The sequence below is a fragment of the Peromyscus maniculatus genome, chromosome 3 (assembly GCF_049852395.1).
Source record: "Peromyscus maniculatus bairdii isolate BWxNUB_F1_BW_parent chromosome 3, HU_Pman_BW_mat_3.1, whole genome shotgun sequence".
Lineage (NCBI taxonomy): Eukaryota > Metazoa > Chordata > Mammalia > Rodentia > Cricetidae > Peromyscus > Peromyscus maniculatus.
This window is the reverse complement of record NC_134854.1, coordinates 168,823,394-168,840,983: the sequence shown is the minus strand read 5'-3', so window position 1 is coordinate 168,840,983 and position 17,590 is coordinate 168,823,394. Positions and strand designations below refer to the sequence as shown.

General features: G+C 44.5%; 1 protein-coding gene across 6 annotated transcripts in view; it reads left to right on the top strand.

The window, feature by feature from the left end:
- The window catches only part of Tmtc1 (transmembrane O-mannosyltransferase targeting cadherins 1), a 224,109-nt gene that overhangs the window by 106,547 nt on the left and 99,972 nt on the right, over window positions 1–17,590 (top strand). For all 6 annotated transcript variants that reach the window (XM_076568360.1, XM_076568361.1, XM_076568362.1 and 3 more), the window contains one exon: window positions 11,525–11,714. In XM_076568360.1, the coding sequence (XP_076424475.1) occupies window positions 11,525–11,714 (190 nt within the window). The remainder of the gene's footprint in view (window positions 1–11,524; window positions 11,715–17,590) is intronic.

Here is a 17,590-nt window from a genome sequence, read left to right as displayed (position 1 = left end):
CCTTCAGGTGTCTTTCTTCAGGTGCTGTCCACCTTGTTTTTTTGAGGCAGGGCCTCCGACTGACTTGAATTGGACAAGTAAGCTAGGCTAGGTATAACACAAATTGCTAAACAGTCTTTTAATAGAAAACTGGGAGCCAGATATTGGGGTAAAAGCTGAAATATCAGAGAAGCAGAACAAGCCACAGCCAACCTCACCTTGCCAACTCCTCAGCCGATCCTGTTTCCACAAATCCTCAGACTGAAATGTAGTGGGTAGCCATTCCAGCTTGGATCTGGAAGTTCCAACCCCCATTGAGACTCTGGCAACTGTCACACCTACGAGGTGGGGCCAGGGGAGGTGCCCGGAGGCCCGAGAGCTGGATGGGCCAGCGCTCTCTCTGTGCCGGGACGCTGAACATTAGAGGCTGACTGAGCAGAGCTCCAGAGAACACCACTGGACTGCAATACACCTTCCCCAGACCCTGCGACCTACCTATTACTTAATTTGTGAGTTACGCCATTAAATAAATATCCTTTTAACTATGTGGAGTGGCCAAAATAATTTCTCCAATACTGAAAGCCTCTGAGTCCTCACCCCTGAGGGTCTCAGCTGAACTGCTACCCAGTTCCTGTCTCCCTGCTTCTTATATACCGTTCTCCACCACCCATGTCACTTCCTGTGATAAAAGGCATGTGTGCTTTCCAAGCAAAGGCATGAGATCTCAAGTGCTGGGATTAAAGGTGTGTGCTACCATGCCTGGCTCTGTTCCCAGTGTGGCCTTGAACTCACAGAGATCCAGACAGATCTCTGCCCTCCAAGTGATAGGATTAAAGGCATGCACCACTACTGCCTGACCTCTATGCCTAATTTAGTGGCTGACTCTGTCCTCTGATCCCCTGATAAGTTTATTAGGGTATACAATATATTGGGGTATACAATATATCACCACAACTAGGCTGACTGGCAAGCAACCCCCAAGGGTCTACCTGTTTCTGCCTCTCCAGCAGTGGGATTATAAGAATGTGCCACCACACCCAGCCTTTTTACCCAGGCTCTGGAGATCTGACACAGGTCTTCCTGTCTGCATGGCTAGCATTTTACTGGCTTGATACCTATTTTTTCAGGGAACCACTCCTGATGAGTTAGAGTCCCTCCCATATTAGTTACTTTTCTGGACATTGAGACCAAAAATCCTGACAGAAACAGCTTAAAGGAAGAAAGATTTATCTTGGCTCATGTTCTCTCTCTTTCTTTCTTTCTTTCTTTCTTTCTTTCTTTCTTTCTTTCTTTCTTTCTTTCTTTCTTTCTTTCTCTCTCTCTCTCTCTCTCTCTCTCTCTCTCTCTCTCTCTTTCTTTCTTTTGTTTTTGTTTTTCGACACAGGGTTTCTCTGTTTAGCTTTTCACCTTTTCTGGAACTCACTCTATAGCGCAGGCTGGCCTCGAACTCACAGAGATTTGCCTGCCTCTGCCTCCCGAGTGCTGGGATTAAAGGCATGCGCCACCACCGCCCTGCGGCTCATGTTTTCAGAGGAAGGCTTGGTGGGGTAGCTTAATCCATGGCTCTGGGAGCAAGTGGTAGTTGGCTGTTCTAGGGAGCGGAGGAAGAGCCCAAAAACTAGGCCAAGCTATGAGAGGCGAAGGCTCACCCCTAGTAACCCACCTTTTAGTGATTCCACAACTTCCCAAAACAGCACTGGTGTCTGGGAACCAAGGATGCAAACATATGGGCCTGTGGGCGACATGACCCTGGCAACCTCGCTTGGCCTTATCCCCCTGGTAAGCTCGTCTCCAGTAGTTGCACTGGAAAGTAGAGCTTGCTTCCGAAGATGCGGTCTTCCTGGCCTGATTCAGTCCAAAGCCACTTCCTGTACTAGGTTTGTGAACTCTGTGTGACTTTCACAGTTATCTTTGCTTCCATCTCAGAAGTATTTTCTCTTTTAAAGCAGGTATAAAAGTTACTCTCTTGTCCAATGACACTGACCAATGTCTCTCCATTGTAGTGGCTGTAGTTACTTATTGCATGTTGTCTTTGAACAGTTCCTGTGGCTCTGGAGATGGTGTGTTTCCCATGCATTCAGCTCTCCCTATTTAACTGATCTGAGACAAAATGCCACCATGGTATGATCGTGTGAAAATGAAAAGGAAACTTACCTAAGGTATAAGAACATGACAGAGGTCTCCAGGGTGACCCTGGCTCACTATGGTCCCTGTCATCACTGCTGCCTCTGTACTACAGCTGTCATCTTAGAACCCTAGTGGAGGGACACCTGAGAAGTGTGGCTTCCTCCCCTTGTGTATGTTCTAATTTGCTTCTCTGCTGTGTGATAAAACACCTTTACCAAAAGCAACTTGGGCAGGAATGATTTATTCTGTCTTACAGTTTACAATCCATCATCGAGGGAAACCAAGGCGGGGACTCAAGGAAGGAGCTTGAAGCAGACATCATGGAGAAATGCTGCTTAGCGGCTTGCCTCCCCTGGCTTGCTCAGTAGTGTACTTTCTTATATAACCTAGACCTACTTTTCTATGGCAGCTACTGCCTACAGTGGGCTGGGTTCCCCTACATCAATCAGCAGTCAAGAAAATGCGCCCACAGATATGCTCACGTATCAGTTCAGTGGAGGCAGTTCCTCAGACCGTTCATGGCTCAGTCTTCAATGAGACCGTCTTCACTGTGGCCTCGTGGTCTGCCACTGTGTCACTGATACAGCTTCCCTCTGTGCGTCTCTCTCACACACTCAGGCTGTGATGCTCCGTGCTGTGCCCAGCTGGCATTTCTAGTACTCCTAGTATTCAGAAGGTCGGTGTTTTCCTAATGTTTTTAGGATAAGGAGCAGGGTTCTGTCCACTGCTGCACTCCTGACATTCTTCTTGCCGCCTCCCCACCCCCCTGTAACCCCAGACATCTACTGGCCTTAACTGCCTCAGCCCCGGAAGTACAGCCTCCTCTGTGCTCCTGTCTGTTTGTGCTTCCAGTCCGCAGTACCCTCTCCTCCATAATTTGACCTCTCTGTCTTCTGTGAGACCTTTCTGGAGGCTTCTGAATCCTTAGGCGTGCCCTGTTGCTTTCGGACATACTTTATTGTGGACTGTTTGCTGATTTCCATTTACTGTACAGATGGGAATTTTTTTTGTTTTTGTTTTTTGAGACAGGGTTTTACTATGTAGCCTTGGCTGGCCTGGAACTTGCTATGTAGACAATTTGGCTTCAAACTCATAGAGCTCTGCCTGTCCCTACCTTCTAGTGCTAGGACTGAAGTCATCTACCATCATGCCTTGTTCTAAGATGGGGACTTCTTAAGAGCTGAGACCCTGACTTAAAGTCCTTGGAATCACTCACATGAGAACCTACAGAAAGCCCATCACCGTAGAAATGCAAAATCATCTTTGGTTTTCCTCTTTGAGACTTAAGGAAAGTTGCAGATGTTTTTCTGGTGATAGGATCTCCTGCTTCCCTGGATGGACCATTTTTCTACCATCAAGAAAAGATGATCAAGAAAACCCTTGACATTCCTGTTTCCTGTCTGTGCTGACCATGTGAGCAGGGTATAAACCTTTTGTGCTAACATCTTCATAGATACTATTCATACAAGACATTTGTTCTTAAACTTTACCAAGATCTTGAGACAAAGGAACAGATCTGTATTGTACATGCACAGCACACATAACTTAGGTTGTGATCCTGCACAGAATCTTTCAGTAGCTTTTCCCTAAGGAACTTGCATTGGCTTTATTTTTATTTTTATTTTTATTTTTCTCCTCTTCTTCTTCTTCTTCTTCTTCTTCTTCTTCTTCTTCTTCTTCTTCTTCTTCTTCTTCTTCTTCTTCTTCTTTCTTCTTTTGGTGTGTGTGTGTGTGTGTGTGTGTGTGTGTGTGTGTGTGTGTGTACAGGATCTCACTCTGTATCTTTCACTGGCCTGCATCTCACAGAGATCAAGCTGTTTCAGCCTCCTGAGTGTTGGGATTAAAGGCCCCCAAGCCCTGGCCATCCCATTGGCTTTTTTATTTACTTATCTATTTACTGACTGGTGCCTCAGTTCTTTGCTTATCTCTCCCTCTTCCTAACACATTCTAGATAGTTTATTATATACAGCCTTGAGATATACATATAGGCAATCAAATTATCTCTGAATCCATCTGCTTTTCATCAAGGTGAGACTAGGCTGTGCCGACTTGAGAGCAAACCTGAAATCCTGAGGTTTCCCAAGAATGGTGTGATTTTGCTCACCGTGGGGAGGCTATGGATCCTGCTCCCTTCCCAGCAGTGGCTCTAGGTTTCATTTCATAGTTGTACCAATTGGAACAGCTAACTCAGTGTGGCAGAGGAAGAGGAAGCTGGTGGGGCTCACACCTCTCACATTAAGGCTCTCAAATTCATATCACAAAAATGAGTAGAAATAAAATGATAAGCTCTCTTGTAATAGGATATTACCCAGTTTCAGTGCTCAGTTTTGTGTTGTTGATAACCACCCACATCCTCTCCCTCTCCCTCCCTCCCTCCCTCCCTCCCTCCCTCCCTCCCTCTCTCTCTCTCTCTCTCTCTCTCTCTCTCTCTCTCTCTCTCTCTCTCTCTCCCTCTCCCTCTCCCTCTCCCTCCCCCCTCCCTCTCCCTCCCTCCCTCTCCTTGTTCTTGCCCAATGCTGTACTGTTTTGAAATTTGTCATGGATATAATATCAATACAGTCATCATTATTTCTATCTTTTACCACATGTTCATGATACCTGCCACCCCCCAGTAGCTGGTGATTCTATAACAGCATTAGTGTACCACACTGCTCCTGTGTAGCACGAATTCTATTTGGTCTTAGTAATAAAAACCCTGAGTCAGATATAGGGGTAAATGCTGAAAGATCAGAGATACAACGGAGCAAACCACAGCCACTTCTTAAATCACCAACTCATCAGCCTGAAAGGAGACTATCTCCTATCTCCTGCTGCCTTATATTCCTCTCTCTGCCCAGCCATATCACTTCCTGCTTCCTCCTCCCAAGTGCTGGTATTAAAGGTGTATGCCTCCCAAGTTCTAGGATCAAAGGCATGAGATCCCAAGTGCTGGTATTAAAGGTGTATGCCTCCCAAGTTCTAGGATCAAAGGCATGAGATCCCAAGTGCTGGGATTAAAGGTGTGCACCACCATTGCCTGGCCTCTATGGTTAACTAGTAGCTAGCTCCCTACTCTGATCTCCAGGCAAGCTTTATTTGTTAGAGCATGAACAAAATATCACCACACTCCTGTTTCAGCTTTCAGAAGCCATCACCTCTGCCCAGTTGTTATTTGCCCCACCCAATTGCTAGAGGGCTGGAAGTACAATGTTTCCAACGTGCCTTGCAGAAATACCTATCAGATATGAATACCTACCAGATATGCCTGAGAGGGCCCATGATGGTGTTTGCTTTTTTTTTTTTTTTTTTTTTTGGTTTTTTCGAGACAGGGTTTCTCTGTGTAGCTTTGCACCTTTCCTGGAACTCGCTTTGGAGACCAGGCTGGCCTCGAACTCACAGAGATCTGCCTGCCTCTGCCTCCCGAGTGCTGGGATTAAAGGCGTGCGCTACCACCGCCCGGCCAATGGTGTTTGCTTTTAAAAATGATGATGGATAACACAGTTAAAAGAATTGTTTTATTCAGTTTGAGGTCTAACTTTTTTTAGAAACAAACTCTTCCCTGGTATTTTACTGTTAATAAATATTCTTAGTTGCATGAGCCATGAGAGCAGAACCCTTCAGTCTGGTAGGATCCTCACAGACCTCATCCATTTGTTAACCCACAGTATTCATTATTGAGTCTAGGGCCCAGTTGTCCCCTGGCTCAGACACATACACCCCTCTTATTGAAATTTGGTATTAAAATACCGCCATTCAACCGTATAATCCATGACTGTCTTCTTACCAGCAATGCAGTATAAAGTCCCTGGTGAGAGTCAGGGCCAGAGCTTATCATCTTCAGCACCTAAGATACACACAGAAAATGAGTTACTATTTACCGAATCTTTGAGAGAAGATTTCCTGTGGATTGAGAAAGGCCGTATAGGAAGAGGCTTTCTTAGGATGTTCTGGAGAAGGTTCTAGAGATGATATTGAGCAGGTTGTGTCTACATAGCCTTGTCATTCCTGGGGCCTAGGGACCTGAGGCAGTCTACTGAAGCAAGAATGGAGCTATTAGGAGCTGAAAGGGTGACAGTGAGCAGCTACCGCAGAGGGACAGAAAAGATCACCAAAATCCACAACTCTAAACCCCAAATCCAGTGGTTCCAACAGGGCCAAATGTCCAGTGGTTAGGTGATACTAGCATCTAATTTCAACAGAGTTTGTAGCAGTACTATCCTTAACAGTCAAGACAAAGCCAACCCAGAAATCCACTTAGTGGAGATTCAGTGCCTTGGTTGGAGGGAGATTGTTTAACAGGGAGAATGGGTGAAGGTCCATAGGTAAAGAAGAGGAGGATTCCAGCAGCAATGTGCATTATGTAAAACAAGCAAGAGCTACTGCTTGTAGTATGGTTTTGTTTCTATGTCCCAGTCACAGGCATCTGTCTCGGCAAGGAGTGTGGTGGGTCCATCCTCTTTCTTCACTCAAAGGCAAAGGCACAAGCCATGTGTATTTCTGCCTTTAAGTCACTTTAATTTTTTTTCCTCACAAAAATGAAGAGTTTGGTTCCAGAGCTACACACAGTTTCAGTAGGGGCGGTTTGGTGGGTGCTCTTCCCCAAAAAGCTTCTCCTTCCTGTGCATTTCTGTAATGATATCTTTTTGTCATTATGTGCTTTTGACAGGGCCTCTCACTCTAGCCCTGGCTGGCCTGGTGCTCACAGTTGACTGGGTCCTGTTCTATCAACCAGGAGTCAAGATAATCCCTCATAGTTAACGTTCACAGACCGTCCTGATCTAGACAATTCCTCAGCTGAGGCTTCTCCTTTTCAGATGACTCTAGACTGTGTCAAATTGGCAGTTAAAGTTAACCATGACATTTGTGTAGGCTGGTCTTAAAGTCACAGTGATCCTGCTGCCTCAGCTTCCCAAATTCTGGGATTATAAGCATGAGCTGCTCACTTCTGACTATTAAACCCTCCTTCAATCATTGCTGGGTTCTCAATAAAAATGAATCTTTAAATTGTTTACATTGAATTTCCAGTTCTCTGAGTTGGCAAGACATTTTTGTGGTTTCCCCCGTTAATGGGATTTATAGCAGAAACTTGGTAAATAATTCATTTTGTTTTTGTTCTTGCTTTAAAAAAAAATGAGAACCCAGCAGGGCAGGAATATTGCACAGGCTATTTCATTTCTGAATTTTTAACAGTTTAAATGTAATTCACAGAGAAGGAGTTAAAAAGAAAGTCTGTAATTGTTGATCACAGTTAGCTCAAATAGCCCTCCCTAAAAGATAATTAGCTTTTGGAGTGATTCCAAATGGCTTCTTTGTTGCTTATATTTGCAAAACATTTTTCCACTGCTATGTCCGCGTATCTCAGAAAGTACTTAAAAGTTTGCTAGCTACATGATCAGAATCCATACAAATTGGAAATCAGTGACTGCTTCTCATCTGTGATTTACTCTGTTCTCATTAAGATTATAACTTAAAAAAACATGAATCTTAATTTTCTTTTAGTTGGTACAACATTGCAATCCTAGAAAACAAGCAAGTGGAGGGAACTTGCAGGGCAAAGCAAACATATGGACTTCAAATAAGAAGCCTCCATAGTTAGCAAATATCCTATGTGCCAAACAGAGCTAGAAATAAGATGTTTGAGCAGTTCTTTCACCTACCCTCTATTTAAGGTTTTTATCATGAAAGATATCAGATACACACCAAAGTGGAGAAGGTGGCATGCCAACACCACATAGTGGTCACTTGGAGCACTCACACTCCTCAGCCTTCTGGTCCATTAGTAGCCGCTCTTTCTTCTCTTCTGTGCCTGGTCAGTTATACTGAAGCAAACCCTAAACCATGACTTTGATACACTCAACTAATTTATTTCTCATGGTGTTTTCCCATCATAGAACATTATCACACTTTAAAACCTAGTGGTGAGTCTCTGTATCCAGCACTATTATCCATTAATATTATAGTTTTTCCCAATTATATGATAAAAGCTTAGTTTAATAATGGTTTCCTTGAACTAGCCTCTTTCTCAGTCACTTTTCCTAATGCTGTGTTAAAATTCCCTTACAACTTAAGGGAGAAAGTTTGTTTCCGCTCTGAGTTCCAGCGTACAGTTCATTACGGTGAGGAAGCAACAGTGCCTGGAGCTTGGGGCAGCTGATCAAACTGGGACCAGGAAGTGGAGAACTGTGACTGCTCAGCTTCAGTTCTCCCTCATATTTAGTCCAAGTCTGAGGCCGAGGGAATGCTGATACTCACTATTAGATTGGGTCTTCCCACTTCAGTTCACCTTATCAGTTAATCTCGTAAGGTACACCAAGGGGCTAACCTAATTTAAATAATTCCTCACATATATGCCTGGAGGCCTCTCTCTTAGGTGATTTTAGATCCTGTCAAATTGGCAATCAGCCATCATAGTACATAAATAGAGTCTGTCCTCTGGGAGGTCTCATAGGCCATTCGTAATTTATGTATGCTTGTTTAAGAAACTAGCTCATTGGTGCAATTATTTCTCCCTCATCCTGGGCATTCTGTCCCCAACATGTCATGTAATGTGTTCTGATGGTTCTTGTATGTTTTCTGTATTAGTAGTTGGCTTTAGAACTGGTTCAAATTCAAGATTTTGTCTCTGTCGTTTTTGTTTTTTTTTTTAACAAGATTATTTCATCATGGGTCTGTATAAGCTTTCTCTCTCTCTTTAAGACATTAAAATGAATTAGTGAGCTCTATGTACCTGATTTGTTTTATCGTTGTTTGAGACAAGGTCTCACTCAGTAGATAGCCTAGCATGGCCTCTGACTCAGAGCTATCTTTCTGCCTCAACCTCTTGAGTGCTGGGGCTGTAGGCACTTACCTGGTCCCTCCATCATATAGTGCCACTAACCTAATATGTTTAGTAGTTGTTGATGGCTATTCTGTATATATTTATTTCAAGTGGAAAATATTTTAAGCAATTTTTAAGAGGAGGGTGTGAATGACAGCTGCTTTGTCTGTGAAACGTGTGGCTCAGTATCCACCAGTCAAGCCGTGCAGAGACTTTCCACGCAACTGGAGGGAGAGGCATCGTGCTCCCATGCAGAGAAAGCAGTACACAGTAATGCTGCTGGTTTGCTGTGAGATGGCATTCTCAGGTAGCAGCACATAAGCCCAAGACTTAAGTGGATTCGGTCTTTGCTATTTGTTCATTAGCATTTCATTAAGAATTTCGAGGGAGGGAAGTGGTGGGAAATACTGTTGAGACGTCCCACTCCCACATGTTTCTGTGTGAGAGTTTGAGAGTAGTTTTCCTCGTTGGCATGGGTGATTTCTCACTGCAAAAGAAGTGGTGGAAGAGGTGATGGAAGAAGCAATTTGGATTCTCTGAGGTCTGGAGTAACCGGGTTGATGGGTTTCACACTAAAGTAACACAGCCATGGAACTTGTGTTAGCTGCTTTCCCTGTTGCTGTGAGGGAAGTACTTGACAAGAAAAACTTGAGGAATGAAAGACGGAAGGGTTTGTTTTGGTTCACACTTTGAGGGAATAGTCCATCATGGTTGGAAGGATGTGGTGGCAGGATTGTTAGGCAGCTGGTAATCCTGCAGTCATCATCCGGAAGCAGAGAGAGATGCATGCTGGTGCTCAGTGTGATTTTTCCCTCTTACTCAGTCTGGTACTCAAGCCCATAGAATGAGGCATCCCAAATTCAAGATGTATCTTACTACCTCATTTAAATTCCTATAGAAATGTCCTTCACACACATCCACAAGCATGACTCCCCAGGGAGTCTAAATCCTGTCAAGTTCACAGAAGGTAACATAGAAACTCTGCTTAAACCTCTGTGTTACTCCAAGAATCCCTTCTGTGGGGAGGGCTTCTCTTTGGGCCCTGTACTCTTATGACATTCCTCTTACTTTTCCCTGTTCTTTCAAGGTATATCATTTGCATTATTGTATTTATAGTCCTTTGAGAAAAGGTGTTACCTGTTTCTATTTAATTGCATATGGGTGTCATAAGCAAACTCAGTTGTCCATCACTTACAGTGGTAAGAACAGGTTTTGTTTAGTAACTGTTGACAATAGGGGGAAGATTTGAGTCCATTCTGATTTGTATGAAGGTGTCATCTTTATCTGCTTGCTGGCAGTTACTAGGTGAGAAGCCTGTCCCCCACTGCACTGGAGACAGATGCCTTGGCCTTCCTCATTGGTTGGAGTTTCAAGCATGGCTCTTAGGTCCTAGAGAATGATAATTCTGGGTTTGTTTGTTTGTTTAATACAGGCATGTGTGCATGTGTATATGCCTGTCGGTATAGGAATAAATGTGTGTTTGGAGGCCAGAGGTCACCTTCTACCTTAGAAACATTGTCTACCTCCATTGAGATGAGGTCTCTCACTGGCCTAGAACTCATTAGGTTTTGCTGGCTGTCCATAGAGCTCTGGTGATTGCCCTGTTTCCACCACACCAGCACTGGTATTAACTATGCCTGACTTTTTTAAGTGGATTCTGGGGATCAAATTTGGGTCTTCATGCTTGTGTGTCAAGGATTCTGCCTGCTAAGCTGTCTCCTTCACTCCAGTATTTAAGGTCTACACAGTCAAAATCTGCAGCCCCTTTTATACAGAGTCTATGAGGGATGCTTAGAGAGGCCTGTTGGGTGTTGACTAGAACAAAGAACAAATTCTCTGCTCAGCCATGCAGTTACTCAGGCAAGCATTTTAATGGAGATTGGGGTGGTCAGATGTCTCTGGGTGTGGCTTTGTGGAGGTTTGAATGTATCTGTGCTGAGAGCCCTGAAGTTCTCAAGAACCTTGGGTGCCATTTAATGACTGTGTAGGCTGTGAATTTGGGTAAACTCACTTTCCTCTAACCCCAAAGATGATGTTCAAGTAGAATGCCATCTACTTCACCGTAGAGCCTTGTCCTAGGCAGGAAGTGGGGGTAAGAACCTCCCACTCTCTCCCTGCCACTATTCCCTACCCTACCAACTGTGAGTAAGAGATTTAATATCTCTACCACAAATACTTTACCGAAATAGTCTAATGTTGATCAGTCTACTATCAAGATGATGAGATATTTTCAAATATATTGTTATATTCTAGACAATAACAAGATGAGATGATCTAAGAGACAGGGTTTCCTACAAAGCAAGACTGTGTTTGCCGTTTACCTTCATCAGGGTTTCCTATTGCATTTATCCCATGTTTTGTGTATTTACTTGTGTGAGAAGTTTAAATATCTTCCTTGGGAATTGTGTCTTGTTTGCTTTCTGTTGAAGTCAGCACCCAACACAGTGGCTAGAAGCTGTGAGACAAGTTCCCAGATAATCAGTTTCATAGACAGTTTGATGTCTTTCCCTGTCTTCCTCTACCACAAACAATGACAGAACAGACAGGCTATTTCCTAGAACTGTGGTAAACAAGTGTTTGCAAAACGTGGGAAGTTGTATTTCACAACTGTTCTCTTCATAGGTTCCTTACCTATTCCTACCTCCTGGCCTTCAATGCATGGCTTCTGCTGGCACCCATCACCCTGTGCTACGACTGGCAAGTGGGAAGTATTCCTCTGGTGGAGACCGTGTGGGATGTGAGGAACCTGGCTACTGTCCTGCTGGCAGTGGCGATGGCCTTGCTGAGCCTACACTGCATGGCAGCCTTCAAGGTAATCTCTAAGAGCAAATGGATTCTCATATTGAAAACTGACCATCTCTGTCACTACTGCTTCTTTTCATAATGGGGGTCTGGGTCAAAATCACATGTTACTTACAAAACTTGGCAAATTAAGTTTTCCTAATAGGTAATAAGTATTTAAAAGTCTTTAGCAGAGCTAATAGAACATGCCCATCTTAATTTTATCATGTCTTTATTTAAAAGATTTATTTTTATTTATGCATATATGTATGTGTCTCTATGTAGGTATACCATGTGTGTATAGATGCCTGTGTTGGCCAGAAAAAGGTGTCAGATCCCCCGGAGTTGGAGATAGAGGTGGTTGTGAGCTGGCTGACTGGGTGCTGGGAACCAAACTCTATTCCTCTGGCAGAATAGCAGTTGTTCTTAGCCACTGGGCCATTTCTCCAGCTCTGTATAATTTCTTTCATTATGTCTAGATACTTTGTAACAGTAAGAATTTCCTCCTGGTATGGTTAGCTAATATTTGAAGGAATTTATTTGATATAATGTCATAATAAATAATATACTTATAAATGTTTAAGGTATGATTGAGACTCCATAACCACTTAAATTTGATGGTTCCTTCTTCAATCAGAAAAAAATATAAAACTGGACAAAATTATTAAATTCAATCATTTAAAAAATGATCAAAACTAGAAAATATTGATTGATGGGAAATTGCCACTACATTGATGGCATGCCTCTCACCTGGGTTATTCTCATCCTCCTAGACCTGGTGATAAAAATTCACAAGTCTCCTGGTTGGAAGTAGCTGAACTGTAGAAAAAAGCAAAAGCACCTAGAATTTTTGTTTGTTCAGTGCTTTGAGACAGTGACTCATGTCGCTCAAACTGGCCTTGAACTCTGTTTTGTCTGTGGATGACCTTGAGCTCCTGATCCTCCTGCCTCAAATTCTAAATCCTGGGATTACAGGCAAGTATTACCATGACTGGCTAGCAGCTAGGATTTAAGGGGGATTGTATAAGTGAGAAAGGTGCAGAATGCTGCCTAAAAGCCTCCCCATGCCTTCATGGTGACTGCTAGGTCATAATATGCGAATTTGAAACTCTGGAAAGAGACTTGTTTGGGGCAATTCTGAATGAATTCTTCCCACGCACATAGGTTCAGCAGTGGAGGGCAAACATTCACTAATCTGATTTATCCCTATATAATTTTTGTTCAAATTATTGGCTGCCACAAAACCAGCCAGGCACAGTGGAGATGATATCCAGAGATCCACACAGAAACCGAAACCAAAACAAAGAAACAATAGCAACAGTTTTAAAATTCTGACCAAAAATTTCAGCATTCTCAACATGCAGGGCTGGGAGATGACTCAGGTGTTACAGTGCCTTTGCTGAAAGTATGAAGACCTGAGCTTGGATTCCAGGGCTGCTGTGGCATGTGTCTATTGTATTGTCACTAGGGAAATGGGGACAGGAGGATCCCTGGATTTGCTGGTCAGACATGCTAGTCCATCAGTGACATACGTTTTATTTCTCTTGGGCGTATTTCTGATTCATGTACAAGTTTGCTTTTTAACTTTGGCAGACTGCCCATGCCTGTGCAGTGGCTGCCCTGTGTCCTACCCCACCGGTTAGGTAGAGCTGGTTCAGTGTCCCTGCTTCAGTGCTGTGTCTCCCTCCTCCTTCTCCTCTCCCCCCTCTCCTCTCCCCATCTTCCCTTTTCTCCTCTTCTTCCTCCTCCTCTGTATTTGTATTCTCCAGGTAGACATTCAAGCTTCTGTTACAGAATATGGAGAACAGTCTAGAATTTTTTCATCATTGGCTCAAGGTCTTTCCAACAAAAATTTAAAGTAAAATGGTTTCCTCAACAACGAATTTTAAAGCTATTAATTTTCCCTCACGTGGTGAGATAGTCCCTCTGAAGGTGTGTAGAGGAGAGATGAAGGGTGTTCCATCCATGAAGGAATTTACCCCAGGAGAATCATGGGCTTTTCTTTGTGGCTTGTACAAACTTTACATCGTCAGGAAAGCACCCTTCTGACATGGTGTGTTTGGGGGGCTTCTTTCCACTGGCCTCATCCCAGTAACTTCCTTCCTATGACCTGTCCTCTAAAATGGCCTCCCTGAGTGATGGGAAATGCTGCCCAGTGGTTTTCAGGAGTAATGTGTTGGATATGGGCTCTTCATGTCATTCTCACAGGTCTTCTTGAGATTTTAAGGACTTTTAATGACTTTTATAGCCTTGCAGCATCCCTATAGAAGGAAAACCTGGATAAAAAGAGGAAGAGGAGAAAAGATGGTCCCCTGGCTTGGCTGATGGCCTCACAATGACAAAGACTGGTCATGAGTAGAGGTTCCAGCCTCCTGCCCCTGCTCTGAGCATGGGCCCCTGGGGGGGGGGTGTGTGTTAATTTTCTTTTCTGGAAGAGGCCATAGGTTTGTGCCTATCTGTGTACCTATCTCAGTCTCCTGATGATTTCCTTGAGATCAGGACAAGTCACAGCTGCAGCTCTGAGACCTGGAAAACAAACCTGGTCCTCAGGTCCTTAGGGAGGCGACACTGTAGCTGCAGCCCTGGAGCCGTGAGAGTGCCTGCAGTGGGGACTGGAGGAGGCAGACTGGGGAGGGAAGCCCTGCACCCCTCACCTGAAGAGGTGGCTGCAGTCACTCCTGGAACTTCCTTTTGTGTCCGTTCCTAGCCTTTCTTTGCTTCTTGCTAGTCCACATCACAATCCTCATCTCTCTACTCCCCAAAGAGTAGTCACCTGGTGTGCAGAGATTCCCACCTAATGTCTCTAAGCAAGGCCCACATTCTCAACAAGGAGGCAAGGCTAGAGTATGAGCAACTGTTGGAAAGTGGTTATCTGCACATGGACATCCCAACCTCATTGAGAACAGGATTCAGAGCAGTCAAGTGGACACCCCACACACACACACACACACACAGAGACCAAAGAAGGCACATCATGCTGTTGCTTTTTCCTATTTTAAAGAACACGATATTTGAAGTGTTGCTGCCCATGTGATCTGTCACAACTCTATCCTTGAAGCATAAATTAGCCAACCCTGCAGCATAAAATTGTTATACCATAGACTCATACAGTTAAAGTAGGCATAATTCCAGATGACTAGAAATTATTTTGCATTTTGCTCATCAAAATAATAGACTAACATATTATAGTGCCACATGGATCACTGGGTTCTAGAATGTCCCTTACAAACCCTGGTGAATTGAGCATCGTGTTTGAATACAGTGAGTGGTGAAACAGTAGTGAGCTTGGAGGACGCAGACGGCGTTAACCGAGAGTGGTCTGCGCCCACGCTGCTCTTTCCTCCCCTCCGCTGGCTTGTATCCATTTAGTTCCCATTCTCCGCACGCGGCACTTTCCCACTCACATTTTCTTAATTCATAGAAAGCCCTCACAGGATAACAGGGACGCCGTCTTTCTAGATCGTGTGTTTGGGGCCTCTTGGTAGCTGAGGCTCTAAACTGCGCTGCCAAGGTCCCATGTGTGAGGTCAGCTCCAAAGCGGGCACAGGCAGGGCAGCTGTCCGGCCTGTCTCTGCTGGCTCCTCCTTCTGCCGCCATGTTACCTGTGGCCACACTGACCTTGGGCCGCAGCTTTCTACCTCAGTAGCTGTCTTCCAGATTTGCCCTTGACCAGTACTACAGAACTGGAATTTCATTGGTAACCTTTCTCTGAGATGAATTTGAAAGTAAACTTACCCTCTCCTCTCATCCAGTGTGGGGAGAGACAAGTGTTGCTGTGGAACTTAATCAAAGACCTCTGCTGCGCTCCGCCTCGTTTCATGTTGTTGCGTTGCCATTGCCATACGTGAGAAAGATGTGGCTTCTCTTCTGTGATTCTAATTTTATATGGTAATCACACTTTAAATTCATGGCCACACAGCCCAAGTGAAGCCTGGCCCCTCTGTGCTGGAGGTAAGATGAGAGCTACCTCAAGTCCTAGGCCAGGGTTGGTGATGAACTTTGCTGGTCCTCACCTGTGTGTGTTCCCCTCCCCTCCTGCACCATGCTGTGAGGTCAGACCAGGCCACCCAGGGCCTCTGACACAGCACAGTAGCCCTCACAGGGGAACAATGAATACATTCCAGCCATTTGCAGAGTCTGGTCATTGTCATGGTCACCATCATCCTGAAAGTGTTGCAGCTCAACTCCAGGAGTACAAAAGGGCTCCTGTGTATAGATAGCAGACTTAGTAACAAAGAAAACCACTGACCCATGCTTGCTCAAACAGTGAGAATATATATAAAGTTATTGTTATTTATCAGCATCAACCTCTCCCTCTTACCCAGCTCCCTTCATCCCCAGTGAAAGAGAACATCTTTAAATTCTAACAACTGCTCTCTGTCCTTTAATGCTACATGGGTTACTTTTCTCATCACACTGACAAACTTAAGGGAGGAAAAATTTCTTTGGCCCCACAGTTGGATATACAGTCCATTATGGCCCAGCTGTGGCAGCAAGGCAAGGCTGCCTGCTCACATCTGGACAGATCAAGGGGCAGAGATGGGGTAAGAAGATTAGCCAAAGTCCTCCACGCAGCAGAGTACTTCCTCCAGCTAGACTCTGAAGTCTCAGCTTCCCAGAATAGCGGAGTTCAAACACTTGAACCTGTGGGTGACATTCCCAATTCAAATCGTATGACAGGACCACCACAGATGTGTATAGAGTCTGTGTGTTCAGATGTCACAGAAGGGCAGGCGCGAAATCACTAGTTTAACTGTATGTGAGGTGGTACTGTAAAGAAACTGCCAACATGACCGTCCCATGGTATGATTAAGGGAAAGGTTTTTATTCTGCATAAGAGAGAGAAAATATCCAGAGGCATCTGGAAGAGTCCAGAGTAAAGAAAAAAGAAAGCAGACTAGACATGGTCAGGGCTGTGTTCAAGAGAAAAGGGAGAAGAGCAGGAAGAGAGCATATCGCAATTGGGGGCGGGGGAGACTAGTGAGAACAGCGTGTATAGCCAAGGACAGAGGGTATAAAGGGAGCAAGATCTGAGGTGAGAAGGGCCAGGATGAGATCATGGACTTTGGGGAAAAATTGTATAACAAGTACTTGTGAGTAGGAGCTAAGGAAGCCTGGAGGCCAGCATGGGCTTTGATATGCAGCCACAGGTACATATCAATGGAACCATATGTCCCTTCTGCCAGAGGTAAGATAAATGACTCCTTCTGGCCGATGGAAACTGGTTTCACAAGTTCCTGAGGAATGCTGGCTTTTATCTATTCACCAGAAGTCCCCCTATAGCCCAGTTCGAGCTCATTTCTAGACATATGGACAGCCTGAAAGACCTAACATTGACCAGCTAACCCTGGTAGTTATAGCTGAATGCTAACGAAGAGTTGGAAGAGAACAGCTAGTGTCAGGGAATAGGTGAACACTGGAGTCACATCTTTATGGTCTTTAAACTTGAGAGATGTAATGAATGTCTTTAAAGGTACTTGAAGTTTTATCAAAACTTAATTTTCTTTTAAGAAAGTGTCTTTTAAGGGTGCTGAGACTGAGTCCAGGGCCTCCTGGGGCCTGGTCTCCAGCCCAGTCCTTATTTTCCTTTTGCAACTGCTTCTCAGTCCTCTAGACGCTGTGGCTGCTGACTTTCTTCTATTCCTCTGTGGTAAACAGTGGGGCAGAAAACACACTAGAAATGCGTCTTTTTATTCAGTGAGTGCCTGAAAACCAGAGGCCAACAGCCAAGCCTTTCCCACGACTTTCTGTTTGTGGGTGATGGCCATGCCACTTGTGAAGCCCCTCTGCTCTCCTTCCTCTGGAGTTGAAACCTGCAAATCATGTTTCCAGGTGTCCTGTGTGATGTGGTCTGCCTGTTCCTGGTGCTCTCTGCTCTGCCTTTGATCTGGGCCCACAGGAGTTTTT